Raw genomic sequence first — 21,873 nt, 5'->3', positions numbered from 1 at the left:
GGGTCCAGCAATGGAGCCGGGTAGAACGCCGTACCCGGACTGGGCACCGACGCAGAGGAAGGCTCCAGCCTTGGAGCGGGACTGGACGCCGTGCCTGGACATCGGCGCAGAAGAAGACTCTGGCTTTGGAGATGGGCTCTGACTCTGGCCGTGGACTGTCGCAGGAGGTTCCGGACCGTGGACCGTCGCAGGAGGTTCCGGACCGTGGACCATCTCAGGAGGTTCCGGACTGTGGACTGTCTCAGGAGGTTCCGGACTGTGGACCGTCTCAGGAGCTTCTGGACTGTGGACTGTCTCAGGGGGTTCCGGACTGTGGACCGTCTCATAAGGTTCCGGACTGGGAATCGTCGCCAGAAGCTCTGGACTGGGGACCGTCGCCGGAAGCTCCTGAGACGGTCCACGGTCCGGAACCTCCTGAGACGGCCCACGGTCCGGAACCTCCAGCTCCATGGCCGGAGCCTTCCCCTGCGCCAATAACCAATCTGAGCACAGTGTCCAGTTTAGCTCCAAGGCCAGACTCTTCTTCTGCATTGGTGCCCAGTCCAGGCACAGTGTCCAGTCCCGCTCCATGGCGGGAGCCTTCCCCTGCGCCGATATCCAGTCCAGACACGGTATCCAGTCCAGCTCCATGGCAGGAGCCCTCATCTGCGCCGATGCCCAGTCCAGACACGGCATCCAGTCCCGCTCCAGGGCAGGAGTCTTCTTCTGCACCTAGGTCCAGTCCAGGCACAGTGTTCAGCCTGGGTCCATGGCTGGATCTGCGGGATGAGTGGGTTCTTAGTCCCGCACCAGAGCCTGCCCCGATGCTGGCGGATCCACGGGATGAGCGGGTTCTTCGTCCTGCACCAGAGCCGCCCCCAATGCTGGCGGATCCGCGGGAGCCGCCACCAACACTAGACACCCCCCTAACCCTCCCTTTTTGTTTCAGGTTTTGCGGTCGGAGTCCACACCTTTGGGGGGGGGGGGGGGGGGTACTGTCACGTCCTGACCATAGAGAGCCGTTATTTTCTATGGTGGAGTAGGGCAGGGTGTGACTGGGGGATTAGTCTAGTTTATATTTTCTACGTGGGGTTCTAGTTTTGTTTTCTATGTTGGTGATTGGTATGATTCCCAATTAGAGGCAGCTGGTAATCGGTGTCTCTAATTGTGGATCATATTTAGGTAGCCTTTTTCCACCTGTGTGTTATGGGATATTGTTTTGAGTTAGTGCACGTAGCATCTCGTTAGTCACAGTTCATTGTTTGTTTCTTTATTTGTTTTGTTCTAAGTTTTTCACTTTAATAAATGATGTAGAAACCATATCGCTCTGCAGCTTGGTCCGACCATTATTACGACGAACGTGACAAGCGATCACAGCGTCTTTCTGGGCAGTGGTGGGAAAAGTACCCAATTGTCATACTTGAGTAAAAGAAAAGATAGATGAATAGAAAATGACTCAAATAAAAGTGAAAGTCACCCAGTAAAATACTACTTGAGTAAAAGTCTAAAAGTATTTGGTTTTAAATATACGTAAGCATCTAAAGTAAATGTACTTGCTGAAATATACACTACCGTTCAAAAGTTTGGGGTCACTTAGAAATGTCCTTGTTTTTTAAAGAAAAGCACATTTTTCGGGCCCATTAAAATAACATCAAATTGATCAGAAATACAGTGTATTTACAATAGTTGTAAATGACTATTGTAACTGGAAACGGCAGATTTTTAGGAAATATGAAGAGTGGTACTCAGTGATGTGTTGTATATGCCACAAACATGCAGTAAGGCTTTGTATTCAGGACATACAGTAAACATTTTAGCCATATTTTGGGGATTTTAATTAGGTGCCGTATTCTGTCATTTAGGTAAGTATTGTGGAGAAGCTACAATGTTGATGCAGCCTCAGTTTTCTCCCATCACAGCCATTAAAGGAAAAATCCACCCAAAACCACTCAGTCCTGTAATTTACAGTGTTGCATAACACTAATATGCGAGAACAATATTTTTTTGTAAACAAATGTTTTATTTTGTGGTTATAATAAGGTTGGTAGCAACATGTTCAAATTGTTGTGGAAATCTGTTGCAGCTCAAGTTGCCCACAAAACCCACAATTCAATGGTCTCTCTATGGGCTGGCTGCCGAGCTAGCTAGCAAACGTAGCTACACACAATAATACCAAAGTCAATATCAGCATGTGAATTAGCTACTTAGCTGTAAAAACCTAAACAAACTGTACTATCAATTTAGGAGTCTACAATCTCACCATGTTCAACCTGCAGATCGATGTGCCTCACAGAGTGAACATGCACAAAATACGTTTTCGCAATCTAAAAGTCATATTCCTATTAACTTCCAGTGTAGTGAGAGAGACTTTATCACAATGCTGCGTCATACCGGCAGAATTTCTGCCTGCTTGAATGGCCATAGCTCAGATACACATAAAATATAACACAATATAACATTCAAAATGGGTGAATCTTTACTTTAAAATCTAACTATTTTAAAGTCACCATTGGCCTCATGGTAAAATGTCTGAGCGGTTTCCTTCCTCCCCAGGGTGTAAACCTACAGGACGGTAGCTCTCCAGGAACAGGGTTGGAGTGTAAACCTACAGGACGGTAGCTCTCCAGAATCAGGATTGGAGTGTAAACCTACAGGATGGTAGCTCTCCAGGAACAGGGTTGGAGTGTAAACCTACAGGATGGTAGCTCTCCAGAATCAGGATTGGAGTGTAAACCTACAGGATGGTAGCTCTCCAGAATCAGGATTAGAGTGTAAACCTACAGGATGGTAGCTCTCCAGAATCAGGATTGGAGTGTAAACCTACAAGATAATAGCTCTCCAGGAACAGGGTTGGAGTGTAAACCTACAGGACGGTAGCTCTCCAGAATCAGGATTGGAGTGTAAACCTACAGGATGGTAGCTCTCCAGAATCAGGATTAGAGTGTAAACCTACAGGATGGTAGCTCTCCAGAATCAGGATTGGAGTGTAAACCTACAGGATGGTAGCTCTCCAGAATCAGGATTGGAGTGTAAACCTACAGGATGGTAGAGCTCCAGGAACAGGGTTGGAGTGTAAACCTACAGGATGGTAGCGCTCCAGGAACAGGGTTGGAATGTAAACCTACAGGATGGTAGCTCTCCAGAATCAGGGTTGGAGTGTAAACCTACAGGATGGTAGCTCTCCAGAATCAGGATTGGAATGTAAACCTACAGGATGGTAGCGCTCCAGGAACAGGGTTGGAATGTAAACCTACAGGATGGTAGCTCTCCAGAATCAGGGTTGGAGTGTAAACCTACAGGACGGTAGCTCTCCAGAATCAGGATTGGAGAGCCATGACTGAATCCCCTGTGTTCCCCACCACTCAAGACAAGAAACATGCTTTGCTCATTATAGCCATATAAATGAATGATGTTGAACCACAGAATGGGCACAATTACATGTATTTTTCCCCTATTGAGAGTGTTACATTGATCACACAACAAGAGCAATGGCATGTGTGTGCTTCTAACAAACCAAAGCTATCTACTGTAGCAATATGTGGGTCATATACAGTAGAGACAGAATATAAACACTGCACAGAAAACATTTTTTTGTACATTTTCTTGGAGAGAAGGAAACTGCAATAAGTACTGATGGAGTAAACTGTCCAGAAATTAATTTGCAGTAAAGACCCAGTTAGATGCAGTTAAATTGCTCATCTCAAGCATTGTATTGCCGTTTTAGCAAATTGTGTTATTGATTTGGTGCTATGCATAGAGCTAAGGAGCTCCCATTTTGAACAAATGAATATGGATCACTGTACAGTAAGTATGTCCTCAGAGGGTCATCTTTGTTATTCTCATCTTAATGTGGAGGTTGAGCTGAGTTATATTCCAATAATAACTCACAATCTCACATTTTGGCTAGGCTACATATACATATTCGTGCGTGCATGCAAGTGTTTTGATTATCAAGTAACACAAAACCATGGAAACAAAAGAATGATATAACCCAGCTTAGCCCAGTGAGGATTTCAGGCCCTTTAAATATACACTGTGACGCTGTTATAAGTACAAGGAAACTTAATGAAAATAATTGATGAGAGTAGAGTATTCGCTGGAGTTTTTTTTTCAGCGGCTGTGCTCTCTGCCTCAGTGAGAGAGATATTCAGAGACAGAGTCTAAGCGCCGCAGCTGTACAGTGTCTGCCCATTCCGGAGAGCTCCGCGGGGAGAGGTGTGGATACTACTGAGGCAGACGGGAACTTGGGAGGAAGATACGTCAGTGTTGTCATCGCTCCATGCAGCCTGTAAATAGGTCAGCCTGAGAAGGCAGAAGGGCCACAGCGAGAGCCTGCCCAAAACTGTGAGCACATCCAATTACTTAGAGAGGAAGCCAACACAAAGCTACATAGAGAACAGGAAGGGGGAAAAAAGGAATAGCAGACTAGGAAGTATTTTTTCTACTGAAACATGTAAGACTGGTGCTCTTAGTCATACGTTTTACTGACCTTGTTTAAGGTTTCATGCCAAGTACTTACTTACTTACCTACTACTTACTTACAACCAACTTCCTACTAACGTACTATTAATGTACTACTAACGTGCTATTAACGTGCTATTAACGTACTATTAACGTAATACTAACGTACTATTAACGTAATACTAACGTACTATTAACGTAATACTAACGTACTATTAACGTGCTATTAACGTGCTATTGACGTGCTATTAACATACTATTAACGTAATACTAACGTACTATTAACGTAATACTAACGTACTATTAACATGCTATTAACGTGCTATTAACATGCTATTAACGTACTATTAACGTAATACTAACGTGCTATTAACGTAATACTAACGTACTATTAACATGCTATTAACGTGCTATTAACGTGCTATTAACGTACTATTAACGTAATACTAACGTACTATTAACGTAATACTAACGTACTATTAACATGCTATTAACGTGCTATTAACGTGCTATTAAAGTACTATTAACGTAATACTAACGTACTATTAACATGCTATTAACGTGCTATTAATGTGCTATTAACGTAATACTAACGTACTATTAACGTACTACTAACGTACTATTCACGTGCTATTAACGTACTATTAACGTACTATTAACGTACTACTAATGTACTATTAACGTACTACTAACGTCCTATTAACGTCCGATTAACGTACTATTAACGTCCTATTAACGTCCTATTAACGTCCTATTAACGTACTACTAACGTACTACTAACGTACTATTCACGTACTATTAACGTACTATTAACATACTACTAACGTACTATTAACGTACTATTAACGTACTACTAACGTACTATTCACGTGCTATTAACGTACTATTAACGTACTATTAACGTACTACTAACGTACTATTCACGTGCTATTAACGTACTATTAACGTACTATTAACATACTATTAACGTACTACTAATGTACTATTAACGTACTATTAACGTACTACTAACGTCCTATTAACGTCCGATTAACGTACTATTAACGTACTACTAACGTCCTATTAACGTCCTATTAACGTACTACTAACGTACTACTAACGTCCTATTAACGTCCTATTAACGTCCTATTAACGTAATACTAACGTACTATTAACATGCTATTAACGTGCTATTAATGTGCTATTAACGTAATACTAACCTACTATTAACGTACTATTAACATACTATTAACGTACTACTAATGTACTATTAACGTACTACTAACGTCCTATTAACGTCCAATTAACGTACTATTAACGTACTACTAACGTCCTATTAACGTCCTATTAACGTACTACTAACGTACTATTCACGTACTATTAACATACTACTAACGTACTATTAACGTACTATTAACGTACTACTAACGTACTATTCACGTGCTATTAACGTACTATTAACGTACTACTAACGTACTATTATCGTAATACTAACGTACTATTAACGTGCTATTAACGTACTATTAACGTAATACTAACGTACTATTAACGTAATACTAACGTACTATTAACGTACTACTAATGTACTATTAACGTCCGATTAACGTACTATTAACGTACTACTAACGTCCTATTAACGTCCTATTAACGTACTACTAATGTACTATTCACGTACTATTAACGTACTATTAACGTACTACTAACGTACTATTAACGTACTATTAACGTACTACTAACGTACTATTCACGTACTATTAACGTACTATTAACGTACTACTAACGTACTATTATCGTACTATTAACATACTATTAACGTACTACTAACGTACTATTATCGTACTACTAACGTACTATTCACGTACTACTAACTTACAATTATACTTTTTTAATTGAACCATTTGTAGCGACGCGCACAGACAGCTGTGTGTTGTGTGTTATGCTGTTCATTGGTTGTGTTGTACGTATCAGTACCCAGTGTTCGCGAGGTCTGACATGCCAGTCAACCTGCTCTCTGCCAACCATGGGAATGCCTGGAATGTTCTGGTGAGGGCATCCTGGTGGTTGGCGGAGCGGGGTTTGGCAGCGGGGTGGAGCATCACAAGTTTAATATCATGTTTAGCCGTTGTTCTCTCTCTCTTATGTCTGCTCTTAACAAGAGATGGTCACAGTTGTTTTATACGGGTATCTTTGATTTATTTGGCGTGGGTTGATAAACAGGGAATTCGTAAACTAAATCCTTTGTCCGGACAATTGTTAATTTATGATCCAGCCAGGTCATTAGTGTCAGAAGTAAAAAGGTAGATACAAGTTAGCCAGCTAGCTAGCTGACTACTGTAGCCAGCTAACGTTACGTGGGGAATGAGTGTTGAAAATGCTTCGAGGGAATCCGAAAGGGAAGGTGGTGGTAGGGTTAATAAAGAGAGAATTCGTAAACTCAATCCTCTGACCGGACAATTGTTCATTTATGATCAAGCCTGGTCATTACACTTTATTTAACTAGGCAAGTCAGTTTAAGAACAAATTCTTATTTACTATGACGGCCTACACCGGCCAAACCCGGACGACAATGGGCCAATTGTGCGCCGCCCTATGGGACTCCCCAATCACAGCAGGTTGTGATACAGCCTCCCTACCTACCTACTTACTATGTGTCATGCAATGTATGCAGAGTGACAATGCTATTTAACTTATAGGTTACATGGACAACAGGGATCAGCATCGTGATTGATTGTACAGTCTACAGTACCATTAAATAAAAGAAGACATCATGGTGCAGATCTACCTTTCCATTTGTTCAGTCTCTGTTAAACTCCCTGACTGAAGTGCAGACGTATCCCACTTTATATTTCAGTCATTTAGTAGGTGCTATTATCCAGAGCGACGTACAGGAGCAATTAGGGCTAAGTGCCTTGCTCAAGGGCACGTCGAACATGTTTTTCACCTAGTCAGCTCTAGGATTCGAGCCAGCGACCCTTCGGTTACTGGCTTAGCTCTCTTAGCCACCTGCTGCCCTACCGGCTGCAATGCATGACATCAATTAAGCCAAGGGCCATTACCTCAACCTGTTGTGTTTTGCTTATGTTTTCTTCTTTGGAATAGAATCCCCTACGGAGCCACCGCTCCTCACGTGTGCTTTATCCTGGAGGTTCATCAAAGTCCACAAAACAGATTTCAATTACTGTGACCTCAGAATGGTCCCTGAAAGAACTCAAATCAGCTTAGCATTTGCACAGTGCACACTGAATCTCTTCTACAATAACTGGGTTATAACAAGAGTTTTAACCTAATACCAATTATCTTTTCAATTTCCATTGACCGATTTGATTGAGAAAGAGAAAGTAGCATACTCTTCTGACTCCCAACTTCCAGGTCCTTGTCAGTGTGTGGTTTCACATGACACTAATCCGCGCAACGCACAGCCGATCTGTACACCTTAATGGGTCAACAAATCCAGTTATCTGTAGAAAATCCAGTTGTCTGCTTTTTCCAAAGATTATGGATAGCTTGTCATTGTCAAGCTGCAGAGTACTGTCAAAATGACAGCATAATTACACACGACAATCCATCTAATGGTATAGAAAAGAGCTTAGAAACGGCTCCATGAACAATTAACCCTTGCCTGTCCTGACAAATAGTCAGTGTCTCAGAAAAGTAAAATACATAGTGAATGTTGGATCGCTGCTTTGGCACAGGCTGTTCTCCACCTCTCTCTCTCTGAGGAGTGTTGACTTCTGGGAACACTGTGTTCTGCCATCCAGTGGGCGAGAGCAGTTCGAGAACAAAAGGTCAGACCAGTATGAAACATCATACGATATATGGTACTTGGCTGACATGGTTAAAATGAGATTCTTCAACAAAAGGAAACAAAACTAATTTCAAGTCAACTAAAATCAGTTTCTCTTTATGGGTGTTCTCAACCTCCAGCAACAAAGTTAATAGCACCAGCAGGTAGGTAGAAAAGTCCGGTACAGTATTTGGAAAGTAGAAGGCAATTTCTAAGTATCACATGCATCAGAAATGAAGATTAAGGAACGTTACATCACAAGATATTACAATTTTGTTCATAAATACTAAACCCAATCTCAGGCAAAGGAGCTCATGGTCAGAACTACACGTTGAGATACAACAGTTTGTCACGGAAGATTATGTGCACTCAGTGATAAAACATTTTGGTGTCGATGAGCCCAGTCAGTCAGCCTATTATTGTTCAAGGAGAGAGGCGCTCCCCCAAAAGGCACTTACATAAGACAGTAACAGATGGTGACTGATGTGTGTTGGGACTGATTTACTCAGGAGAGAGGAAAATGATGCAACGGAAGTAAAGAGGCTTGTCATTTAACCAAAATCAAGGATCAAAGTCAATGAGGTATTTCACCTCCTTTTGTAATGGATTTCACCGGTTCCTGATGGGACTGGAGAGTTTCACTATGAACAAGGTATGCAATGATGTATAAACACTGTATACAATGATGATTATTTCTTAATAATATTTGTAATAAGAGTAAATAAATAATTGCTACATATAGGAAAAAGGGACTGTGATGACATTGTAGGAAGGTTTTCACGGCTAGTTATTTCGTACTACTATCTTGAATAATTCCTTTCCTTTTAAACGATTAGCCAGTGTGCTGGATGGGAATAGGCCAAGCTCAAACAGGGGAATGAAAAAAAGGTAGAGATGAAGTCCTATTAATGAGGAATCAAGTCAGTTGCCTTAGAGACATGGTCAAGTAATTACAAATAGAAAAATGCACTTATTGGAGCCTCCACAAGTCTCTCCCTCTGCTTTGATCAGCATAGCTACATTACATGCAATCTTTCTGCAAAGGAAGACTAGAGCATTATGTTTAATGAGCTATCATCAGTGAGCATATTACCTAGCTTCTAGCCTGAACAGATAGAGAATACATTACCCAGAGTCTAGCCTGAACAGATAGAGAATACATTACCCAGAGTCTAGCCTGAACAGATAGAGAATACATTACCCAGAGTCTAGCCTGAACAGATAGAGAATACATTACCCAGAGTCTAGCCTGAACAGATAGAGAATATATTACCCAGAGTCTAGCCTGAATAGATAGAGAAGGCATTACCCAGAGTCTAGCCTGAACAGATAGAGAATACATTACCCAGAGTCTAGCCTGAACAGATAGAGAATATATTACCCAGAGTCTAGCCTGAACAGATAGAGAATACATTACCCAGAGTCTAGCCTGAACAGATAGAGAATACATTACCCAGAGTCTAGCCTGAACAGAGAGAGAATACATTACCCAGAGTCTAGCCTGAACAGATAGAGAGTACATTACAGGAAGATGTATAACCATGCCAGTAGAAAAAATGCTTAATTACCATTAAGAATGACTGTGTACCGCTCTATTCTGAGCAGTAGCAGTTCTTTACACTATTAGGGAACGGTTCCATCTGTCTGTAATTCTGCCCGGATCCACTCTCAAAAAGTCAAACCTTGGCAGGCTGATAATGTGTTTTGATTCCTCTTTGGTATGCACATTCTACTACAGCCCAATACTGTATGTACATGTTCAGACATTCACATTTAGAGTCATTTAGCTGACACTCTTAGAGCAACTTACAGGAGAAATTAGGGTTAAGTGCCTTGCTCAAAGGGGCACATAGTCAGATTTTTCATCTAGTCGGCTCAGGGGAGTCAAACCAGCAAGCTTTTGGTTATTGACCCAACTCTCTTAACCACTAGGCTACCTACCTGCCGCCTATATCTAGACAAAATAAGGTCAGTTTCAAGGACATCAAGCTACTTCAAAGCAGTCTGCTCTGACAATATCAAAGATCTAAGATCATTATTGAAAATGAAAACATATCAAAGGAAAACATAAGTTCTGTAATAGTGTAACAGTTATCATGACAATGTGAGATTTACAGTTTTCAAATCCTTTTTCCTCTTCAGATTAATTATGATAGCATTCCAAGAGGAAACGGCATGAATAAGGGGTTTTGGATAATTATGCATGTTTCCATTTTGGGAGGATGGTGTCATATATATAATCCGGACATGCTCCAAACCTGAGAGGATAAAGTAGGTGCTAACCTAACGTAGCAGGCGTAAACAAACACCTGAAACTAGGTCCCCTACATACGGATCTTGACGAGAAGAAAAAAACTGTTGGGTGAGGTTCTCTTCTGCACTGCTCAACCAATCCACTAAATGTGGAGGAGGAGTTAAGATGGAATGGTTCTCTTCTGCACTGCTCGACCAATCCACTAAATGTGGAGGAGGAGTTAAGATGGAATGGTTCTCTTCTGCACTGCTCAACCAATCCACTAAATGTGGAGGAGGAGTTAAGACGGAATGGTTCTCTTCTGCACTGCTCGACCAATCCACTAAATGTGGAGGAGGAGTTAAGATGGAGTGTCACCTTTTTAACGTCCAAAAGCTTACGTCACAGGCTGTCTTTCCATTTCCCCTGAAAACCGGAACATCCGGTTGTTGAGGACTATAGTATAATCCCAGAATGTATCTTTACTTTCTCTCTCTGTTGTATAACTACACAATAATAAACAGCTTACTGTATAACATAGAATAACCACAGTATAGTAATCTCCATCCCCATGTTCCTTCCCTCTGTCATGGTCATTTGCTTTTGAATGAGTAGGAAAAGCTTTTGATCTGAAATGGTGGTTAAAAGGTCCACGGCAGCTGTTTTTGTCTCATATATCAAATTATTTCTCGGCAACAAATAAGTACCTTACTGTGATTGTTTTAAATTTAAAAAAAAAAAAATGTCTTAATGCTGATGTCGCCAGGCAGGACAAAACTAGCTCTTTATAGCAGAGACATTAGGAACTCTCTTTCTTAATGGTGATGTCGCCAGGCAGGACTAAACTAGCTCTTTATAGCAGAGACATTAGGAACTCTCTTTCTTAATGGTGATGTCGCCAGGCAGGACTAAACTAGCTCTTTATAGCAGAGACGTTAGGAACTCTCTTTCTTAAAGCTGATGTCGCCAGGCAGGACTAAACTAGCTCTTTATGGCAGAGATGTTAGGAACTCTCTTTCTTAATGGTGATGTCGCCAGGCAGGACTAAACTAGCTCTTTATAGCAGAGACATTAGGAACTATCTTTCTTAATGGTGATGTCGCCAGGCAGGACTAAACTAGCTCTTTATAGCAGAGACGTTAGGAACTCTCTTTCTTAAAGCTGATGTCGCCAGGCAGGACTAAACTAGCTCTTTATGGCAGAGATGTTAGGAACTCTCTTTCTTAATGGTGATGTCGCCAGGCAGGACTAAACTTCATTCCACCAAAACAGGCAGTAATTTCAGGTGGTCTTTTCAAACAGCTTTTACACTAAAAGGGCTTTATCATTTTCAATTTCATAGTATTATTCCAACCTCAGTGTGTGAAAATACACAGAGTGAACTAAACATTAAGAACACCAGCACTCTACACACACGCTCCAAGACTAACCAGGTGAATCCAGGTGAAAGCTATGATCCCTTATTGATGTCACTTGTTAAATCCACTTCAAACAGTGTAGATGAAGGGGAGAAGACGGGTTAAAGAAGGACTTTCAAGCCTCGAGACAAGTGAGACATGGATTGTGTATGTGTGCCATTCAGAGGGTGAATGAGCAAGACAAAAGATTTAAGTGCCTTTGAACGGGGTATGGTAGTAGGTGCCTGGCGCACTGGTTTGAGTGTGTCAAGAACTACAACGCTGCTGGGTCTTTCACGCGCAACAGTTTCCCATGTGTATCAAGAATGGTCCACCACCCAAAGGACATCCAGCCAACTTGACACAACTGTGGGAATCATTGGAATCAACATTTGACACCTTGTAGGGTCCATGCCCAGACGAATTGAGGCTGTTATGAGGGCAAAAGGTGTTCCAAAAGTTTTGTACACTCAGTGCAGTGTACATACCCAGTGCAGTGTACATTAAACACTGCACTGGGCCTTTAACACAGCCCTGCTATTGACTGCCATTGAACTGTTAATCAATCTTTGAAAAGCAGAAAAATGTCACAGCCGAGGAAAGCCCATGCATCTACATCGTTACATCATACTCTCAGGCAGCCTCCACACAATAGCAGAAACCCAGGTCAAAACAGGTCACCTGACATCACACATACATGTGTCACGCAGGGGAGGCTGGTAGGAGGAGCTATAGGAGGACGGGCTCACTGTAATGGCTGGAATGGAATAAATGGAATGGTATCAAACACAAACATGTAAACCACATATGTGACTGTTCCATTTACTCCATTCCAGCCATTACAATGAGCCGGTCATCATTTCAGCTCCTCCCACCAGCCTCCACTGGCGTGAGGAAAACAATAGGCCAAGCTAGCTCTCCCTTCTTTGATCTCTTTGGCTCTGACCGTTTGCACGCTGACACTGAAACAGCCTCCAACCTCCATCAATCAAATGGAAAGATGCTGTTGTAGCGGTGATAGCCAGAAACCTGGAGCAGTCCGTCTGACAGAGCCCATTTCTCCGTTGATAGCATGGTTGCTACACTTCAGTAGAGGCTCATCAAGCATCTCTTGCTAGATCATTAGCTAAGGGTGAAGCTACAGTCGTAAGCCGGCGCTAGATAATGTCATTCGACATGTGGTAAGATGGACACAGATATATGTTACCACACTACAGGCACTACATGGGCTCCAGAGTGGCATAGCGGTCTAATGATCTGCATCTCAATGTAAGAGGTTTCACTACAGTCCCTGGTTTGAATCCAGGCTGTATCACATCTGGCCGTGATTGGGAGTCCCATACGGCGGCACACAATTGGCCCAGTGTCGTCTGCGTTTGGCCGGGGTAGGCCGTCATTGTAAACAAGAATTTGTTCTTAACTGTCTTGCCTAGTTAAATTACTTTTTTAATTAATTTTTTTTACATTAAAAAGGCCAAAACCACACATCCAGTTTCTAATCCATTCCAGGAAATTTGCAAACACAGATATTTTTCAACTGGATGACTTTGTAATTCTACAGAGGAAATCAAGGAGATTGCATGAAGTTTTATGGCGTCGCGGTACATTAAATGTCTCTACATATTAACACATTGATAGTCTCAGAGTCAAATTGGTTCGAAGCTGAAATCATAATGGAGGATGAAGTTTGTCAGGCAAAATGGAGACAGTGGTAAAAGCTTATGTGCTGCGTTAATTGAGCCCATTTAGTGCTTGGACACATACTGATTTGAGTTAAATGGCCTGGGGGGATTGCCATAAAACCAAGCCGGGTGAAAGGTTGAAAATGGGGCGTACTGAAGAAGCCTGGGTGAAGACAAGGCGAGGACCACGGCTCACCGGGGTACTGTCGTTGCTGTGGCCCAGCCACACTTGAAATAATCCAACAGATGAGTCCTCAATCACCAAAACAACATGTACTCTCTGCTGCAGTGGTAGTCTGATGAAGGACCGTTTGAAACAGCATGCAGCTCATCTGAGGTCCCTTAAATATCTATTTTCCTGCACATATTTCATTCCCCTCCACCACAGCATGATACTCATCCGCCAAACGCAGCTCTTATTTACAAAAATATTTTTTGTAGTATTTTAATATGGGGAACTGTAATAAAACATTCAGTATCTTATCTACAGCCCAGAGTACTATTATTACATAATGATAAACCTTATGTCAAATAAAACATGCTAAATATTTTTTTTACTACTCAATCTCAAATGCAAACTACAATCATTATTGTTAAACCCTGGTCGTTTACATCAAGTGCCTGGAGTGGGCTGTCAATTCTTCTGAACCCCATTCATTTCCCATTCACAGCACACAACCCATTACACCCCCATTCATAACACACCTGCAGGGAGAGTGTTTGAGAGTGTGACACCTGAGAGCAGCGTAGCACTGAGGTGACGACAAGGGATCGGCGCTATAAAATTACTAATTCACAGTCCAAGACATTTCTCGATTGATTCTACTGGGAATACTCCCACCCATTTCATATTCAGAGCAGCAAAGTAAAATATTTGGAGGCCTATGCAACAGTATGTGGGTGGTAGAAGTCGATATGGAACTGGTGATGATGCTCTTGCAGTATATAAAGGTTAAGTAGCATAACAACATCCAAACACTTACCCTAGTGTTGTCATGGTGACAATGGTGTACCAGAAGGAGGCGGGGATGCTGGAAAACGTGGTTCCCTTGGTGCCTTTCTCAGCATAGAACATGACGGTGGCGAAGATGATGACAGCCATGGTGAGGGAGAAGAGGAGGAAGCCCAGCTCCGAGGCGCAGGCCTGCAGAGTGCAGCCTAGGATGCGCAGGCCCTGAGAGTGGCGGGAGAACTTGAAGATTCGGAAAACCCGGAAGACTCGCAGGGTGACAAAGGCCCCGCTGACTTCTTCGTTCTCGGGCATGATAAGGCCGATGTAGAAGGGCAAGATGGCCACCACGTCAATCACGCTCATCACCGAACGTGCAAAATCACAGCGGCTGGGGGCAGCATACAACCTCATGAGGTACTCGCAGGAGAAAATAAGCACACAGGCCGTGTCCAAACAAGAGAAGGCCACAGAAAACTTCTCACCACACGGCAGGTCCTTTATACTCCCTTTGAGTGGTCGGCAGGGAACCGTTTCCACAACGTTGGCAATAACAGACACAGCGATGAAGAAGCCGGTGACGTAGTAGAACACCAGGGCCATGGTAGAGGTGTGAGGGTTCTCGAAGGCCCTCCATAGCTTATCACGTAACGTGGCGTCTGGGGGCAGGGGAGCGTCTCCGGCATTCTCTGCCTCGGTGTCCTCAGCCAAACGCTCCTGGTTCTCCTTCTTACGATCCCGGTACTCTTCCATACAGCAGTCACCTATGATCTCAGGTATTATGCCATAGAAAGCCAGCTCCTCCTCAAAGGCCTGAATGCATTCATGTCGGGGATAGTGTAGCTTGCCTGTTCTAAAAAAGTTGAGAATATGGCGAAACATCTCTGGATCCCTGTCAAAGAAATATTCCTGAGTTTCCTCATTGTAGAAAAACTCCTTTTCTGAGCTGCCTAGAAGGGTGTCCGGATAACGGTCCAACGTGTTCTTCCATGTCTGGAAGCGTAGTCCACTCACATTAACAAACAGGATCTCATCACTGCGACTTGTTTTGTCCACAGGAGGCTTGGGCATGGTCTGTTGGGCCAGTGGTAGCCAGCCCACGGCTGCTGCCCGAGCAAAGGGCATCCATGTTGCAACTCCAGCAGCCATTTTGTTAAGTAGCTTATGTTTCCGGAGTAAACGGGATGTTGAGTAATGGTACAGAGAGTCTCTAGGTACTTGATGGTTATTTCTGGGTCTTCTCTGATCAGAAGGAAAAGGATAGGTATATCCAATCTAATCATCCGTCTGAACTGAAGGCCTCAACAACCAGATTGGCTTGCCTCCATTCCCAGTCTGTCAATTTGTTTGTGCATCAGTTTCAACAGGAGAGGGAGAAGTGATGCCGGGAGAGAGATGATAGTGTTTTCATTGTCAAAGAAAAGGGTCACGGCAGTTGTGGACTGAACAAAGGTCAGGCCATTGGAATAGTTCAGGAAAACTTACTCTGATTCATAAAACATCAGACTATTGACCTCTCATATAAGTAATAGCACAGTGATATTGTAGAACAATACTGTATATGGCTTTTCAGTCGTGTTTAAACAGACTTCCAGAGAACTAGTGGTTGAAGTCTCTGGCCTTTGCTTGCTGCCTCGCCTCTCTCAGAAGACAGATTGGTTGCAGTGCTGTGGTTTTCAAATTCGTATTAAATTGTGATGATGTTCCCCGAAGATGCACGATAGACACATTTTTCTCTTGCTTTTTTTTCTCTCCCTTGCAGTGTTGCTCTCCAACTTTGATTATGGGATGGCTCTCTTTGTCCCTTAGTTTCTCTATCCCTCTCTCTCAAATGCACAACCAAACCTTAAGTGTACTCGATTTCTCTGATGTCTGAGAGGCCTTCTGAATGGAAAAGTTAGAGTCTTAGGCGTTTCTATCCCTTGTATGGCGGTCCCTTTTTTATACCTGTCAAAACACACAACACACACAACTTAGATATTGAGCAGCACAGGCTGTAAAGGAACGGTATGCTACATCTATTTGTGTCACAGCTTGGGTGAACTGCTTAAAAGTCTGAGCTTCAAAATACAAAACAGAGAGGTTCCTCACAAAGGAAACGTTGAAGTTGACCACGTTCGAATGGTATTTAGAACCCAGACCAAACAGTTGTACCAATATAAATACAATCCTTATACTTAAATGTCAATTTTGCAATAATTGTCAATCTGTACAGAGCCTCAACCCAAATAAGCACTGTGCCCCTTTGATCTTTAAACTCATTGTGCATCAACCACACAACTGTACCTCTTCCGTATCAATCCACAAAGGGATTATGCTTTCAATGTGTCATAACATAAATAATGCTGAATTGAATTTCAATATAAAAAAGGTTACCATTAAATCAATTACTATATTTTGTTTTGAATTTAAACGTCACTCTTCTAAACAAGAGAGGTGTTAGGGTGTATCCATGAAACATCTAGTCTGCCTTGTGAGGGAGTTGGAGTGTACCCAGACCCGTCTCTAACCAACAGACCCATCCCTCTAACCAACAGACCCGTCCCTCTAACCAACAGACCCGTCCCTCTAACCAACAGACCCGTCATTCTAACCAACAGACCCGTCCCTAACCAACAGACCCGTCATTCTAACCAGCAGACCCGTCACTCTAACCAACAGACCCGTCCCTAACCAACAGACCCGTCATTCTAACCAACAGACCTGTCACTCTAACCAACAGACCCATCATTCTAACCAACAGACCCGTCCCTAACCAACAGACCCGTCATTCTAACCAACAGACCCATCCCTAACCAACAGACCCGTCATTCTAACCAACAGACCCGTCCCTAACCAACAGACCCGTCATTCTAACCAACAGACCCGTCCCTAACCAACAGACCCGTCATTCTAACCAACAGACCCATCCCTAACCAACAGACCCGTCACTCTAACCAACAGACCCGTCCCTAACCAACAGACCCGTCATTCTAACCAACAGACCCGTCACTCTAACCAACAGACCCGTCCCTAACCAACAGACCCGTCACTCTAACCAACAGACCCGTCATTCTAACCAACAGACCCGTCATTCTAACCAACAGACCCGTCACTCTAACCAACAGACCCGTCACTCTAACCAACAGACCCGTCCCTCTAACCAACAGACCCGTCACTCTAACCAACAGACCCGTCACTCTAACCAACAGACCCGTCCCTCTAACCAACAGACCCGTCCCTAACCAACAGACCCGTCCCTCTAACCAACAGACCCGTCACTCTAACCAACAGACCTGTCCCTCTAACCAACAGACCCGTCCCTAACCAACAGACCCGTCACTCTAACCAACAGACCCGTCCCTCTAACCAACAGACCCGTCACTCTAACCAACAGACCCGTCCCTAACCAACAGACCCGTCACTCTAACCAACAGACCCGTCATTCTAACCAACAGACCTGTTTCTAACCAACAGACCCGTCCCTCTAACCAACAGACCCGTCACTCTAACCAACAGACACGTCCCTCTAACCAACAGACCCATCCCTAACCAACAGACCCGTCCCTCTAACCAACAGACCCGTCCCTAACCAACAGACCGTCCCTCTAACCAACAGACCCGTCCCTCTAACCAACAGACCCGTCCCTAACCAACAGACCCGTCACTCTAACCAACAGACCCGTCCCTCTAATCAACAGACCCGTCACTCTAACCAACAGACCCGTCCCTAACCAACAGACCCGTCCCTCTAACCAACAGACCTGTTTCTAACCAACAGACCCGTCCCTCTAACCAACAGACCCGTCCCTAACCAACAGACCCGTCCCTCTAACCAAAAGACCCGTCCCTAACCAACAGACCCGTCCCTCTAACCAACAGACCCGTCTCTCTAACCAACAGACCCGTCCCTAACCAACAGACCCGTCCCTCTAACCAACAGACCCGTCCCTAACCAACAGACCCGTCCCTCTAATCAACAGACCCGTCACTCTAACCAACAGACCCGTCCCTAACCAACAGACCCGACCCTAACCAAGAGACCCGTCCCTCTAACCAACAGACCTGTTTCTAACCAACAGACCCGTCCCTCTAACCAACAGACCTGTCCCTCTAATCAACAGACCCGTCACTCTAACCAACAGACCCGTCCCTAACCAACAGACCCGACCCTAACCAAGAGACCCGTCCCTCTAACCAACAGACCTGTTTCTAACCAACAGACCCGTCCCTCTAACCAACAGACCTGTCCCTCTAATCAACAGACCCGTCACTCTAACCAACAGACCCGTCCCTAACCAACAGACCCGACCCTAACCAAGAGACCCGTCCCTCTAACCAACAGACCTGTTTCTAACCAACAGACCCGTCCCTCTAACCAACAGACCCGTCCCTAACCAACAGACCCGTCCCTCTAACCAACAGACCCGTCCCTCTAACCAACAGACCCGTCACTCTAACCAACAGACCCGTCCCTAACCAACAGACCCGTCCCTCTAACCAACAGACTCGTCCCTAACCAACAGACCCATTTCTAACCAACAGACAGGTGACCCAACCCAGAAGCATAACTGTGTACAAGATGTTCCCCCAATCAAAAATCAATAAGACACCATAAGACAGCATTCCTGCTGCAGTGGACAGGAATTAGATCCAAAACAGCTACTACAGTAAACAAAAACAGAACAATCTCACATATCAGTCGAGTACTAATGGTTAGTCTACAAGTTAAATGAGGCTTTCTCGCTGTGTTCACTTAGCCTTCTATGTAAAGTGTTACTTGAATGTGCTCCTCATGTTACTGTGCTCCTCATGTTACTGTGCTCCTCATGTTAATGTGCTCCTCATGTTACTGTGCTCCTCATGTTACTGTGCTCCTCATGTTACTGTGCTCCTCATGTTGATGTTTTCCTCATGTTGATGTGCTCCTCATGTCACTGTGCTCCTCATGTTACTGTGCTCCTCATGTTACTGTGCTCCTCATGTTACTGTGCTCCTCATGTTGATGTGCTCCTCATGTTACTGTGCTCCTCATGTTAATGTGCTCCTCATGTTACTGTGCTTCTCATGTTGATGTGCTACTCATGTCACTGTGCTCCTCATGTCACTGTGCTCCTCATGTTACTGTGCTCCTCATGTTGATGTGCTCCTCATGTTAATGTGCTCCTCATGTTAATGTGCTCCTCATGTTGTTGCTTACAACAACATGGCCACTCAGTCAAATGAAAATTAAATATGAAATATCCCTAAGGAAAAGGCATAATTTCAACTAAAGTATCTCTAGACTAGCATTTAAATTCAGGTAAGGATGATAAAAAAAAAAAATGTATTGTAGAGTATGTTATGTGCATCTGAATAACATACATCTGAATAACATTAATCTGAATGACTCCTGAAGTTATGTGTCTGTTCCATTACTATTAAGGCTTTTAAATGTCTAATGATGTATCTGGAGAAATGAAGATCATAGCTACTTACCATGCATTACAGCTGAAGACAATGTAGGATGAAGGGTCCAATGTATCAGAAAAGAGAAAGCAAAGGCAATAGGAGATTTAAAACCAGGCATGAACAAGCCCCTCTCCTGGAATGGAACCATATCGCACACCGGATAGTGGGGGAGTGATTCTCATGCTTTGCCTTAGCTCCACTCTCTCCTCTCACTCAGCACTGTGACTCCGCTTGCTCTCACTCTCTCCAACTCTACCTCTCATTTGCTTGCTCAACCCTCCCTCCCACCCTCTCTATTGTGCTCTCCCTCTCTCCGATCACACATACTCACCTCCATAACCAATGAAAAACACAGAACATAATACATTTACAATTGAGTCATTTAGCAGACACTCCTTATCCAGAGCGACTTACAGGAGCAATTAGGGTTAAGTGCCTTGCTCGAGGGCACATCGACAGATTTTGTCACCTCGTCAGCTCAGGGATTCAAACCAGCAACCTTTAATTTACTGGCCTAACACCCTTGACCACTAGACTACCTGCCGCCATTAGGCTGATAGGAAACAAAGATAATGTTATTTGATATACCAAAAGCCTACAGACTGTTCAGAGTGTTTTTGAATGCACCATAGCTAATGAAGTTTGACTCAGCAGTTTTACTGGGGGAATACACTTCATATTCTATACTCAGTCTCGACCCATTCCTAAAGATTTTGTTTTCCTACAGTATTTATAGGGCAGCTTGATTAGAAAGCAATAGGAGTGGAATTTCAGGCCGTGTTTAAGCTTTAATACCTAGCCAAGACAGGGCGGCTCCGTAAGGTTGGGAATAGTAGTGATCTTAATCGTTATCGCCCCATTTCAAGGCTTCCTTGTCTAGCTAAGATTCTTGAATCCTTAGTTGATGTATCTGAGAAATTCATTTTGAATGTAAACCAATCAGGAATTTGGCCTGGGCACAGCACTATTACAGCTACCACTTTAGTTGTTAATAATCTTAGACACTCAAAGGAAATGTGCTGCTTTGTTTGTGGACTTGTCAAAAGCTTTTTATACTGTTGATCATGTATTTTATTGAACAAGTTGTCCTTGATAGGCCTGAGGTCTGACTCCTGTTCATGGTTTAATGATTATCATAGTGACAGACCTCAGGCCATCATGATTGATGGGGTTACGTCTGAATTTCTTGATGTACTTAAAGGTGTACCACAGGGGTCAATTTTGGGACCAGTTTTCTTCACTATTTATATAAACACTATTGGTCAATCTGTTAAAAATGTGAAACTTAATCTATATATGTGGATGATACTATTATGTATGCTGTCGCCCTGACTGTTGATCTGGCTGTGTCAAAACTACAGTCAGATTTTTATAGCTATGCAGGAATTCTCTGCTGATTTAAAACTTTACGGGCAAAACGGAATACATTATGTTTCTAAACTCTCGTAAGAATGTTTCAGATGAACTACATGTTCACTCATTAAATCAAATCAAATTTTATTTGTCACATACACATGGTTAGCAGATGTTAATGCGAGTGTAGCGAAATGCTTGTGCTTCTAGTTCCGACAATGCAGTAATAACCAACAAGTAATCTAACTAACAATTCCAAAACTACTGTCTTGTACACAGTGTGAGGGGATAAAGAATATGTACATGAGGATATATGAATGAGTGATGGTACAGAGCAGCATAGGCAAGATACAGTAGATGGTATCGAGTACAGTATATACATATGAGATGAGTATGTAAACAAAGTGGCATAGTTAAAGTGGCTAGTGATACATGTATTACATAAGGATACAGTCGATGATATAGAGTACAGTATATACGTATGCATATGAGATGAATAATGTAGGGTAAGTAACATTATATAAGGTAGCATTGTTTAAAGTGGCTAGTGATATATTTACATAATTTCCCATTATTAAAGTGGCTGGAGTTGAGTCAGTGTCAGTGTGTTGGCTGTTTAACAGTCT

General features: G+C 43.1%; 1 protein-coding gene across 1 annotated transcript in view; it reads right to left on the bottom strand.

Annotated features, from left to right (window-relative positions):
* The window catches only part of LOC110492589 (potassium voltage-gated channel subfamily D member 1), a 79,798-nt gene extending 59,703 nt beyond the window's left edge, over positions 1–20,095 (bottom strand). Inside the window, exons 1-2 of the mRNA XM_021567005.2 lie at positions 19,922–20,095; positions 14,499–16,411 (exon numbers count right to left, since the gene is read on the bottom strand). Of these exons, the coding sequence (XP_021422680.1) occupies positions 14,499–15,613 (1,115 nt within the window). The 5' untranslated portion in view covers positions 15,614–16,411; positions 19,922–20,095. The remainder of the gene's footprint in view (positions 1–14,498; positions 16,412–19,921) is intronic.
* Between the last annotated feature and the right edge of the window lie 1,778 nt (positions 20,096–21,873).

Source organism: Oncorhynchus mykiss, chromosome 16 (assembly GCF_013265735.2).
Source record: "Oncorhynchus mykiss isolate Arlee chromosome 16, USDA_OmykA_1.1, whole genome shotgun sequence".
NCBI classification, from domain to species: Eukaryota; Metazoa; Chordata; class Actinopteri; order Salmoniformes; family Salmonidae; genus Oncorhynchus; species Oncorhynchus mykiss.
Note: the sequence above shows the minus strand (reverse complement) of the source record. Positions and strands in the feature narration are given on the sequence as shown.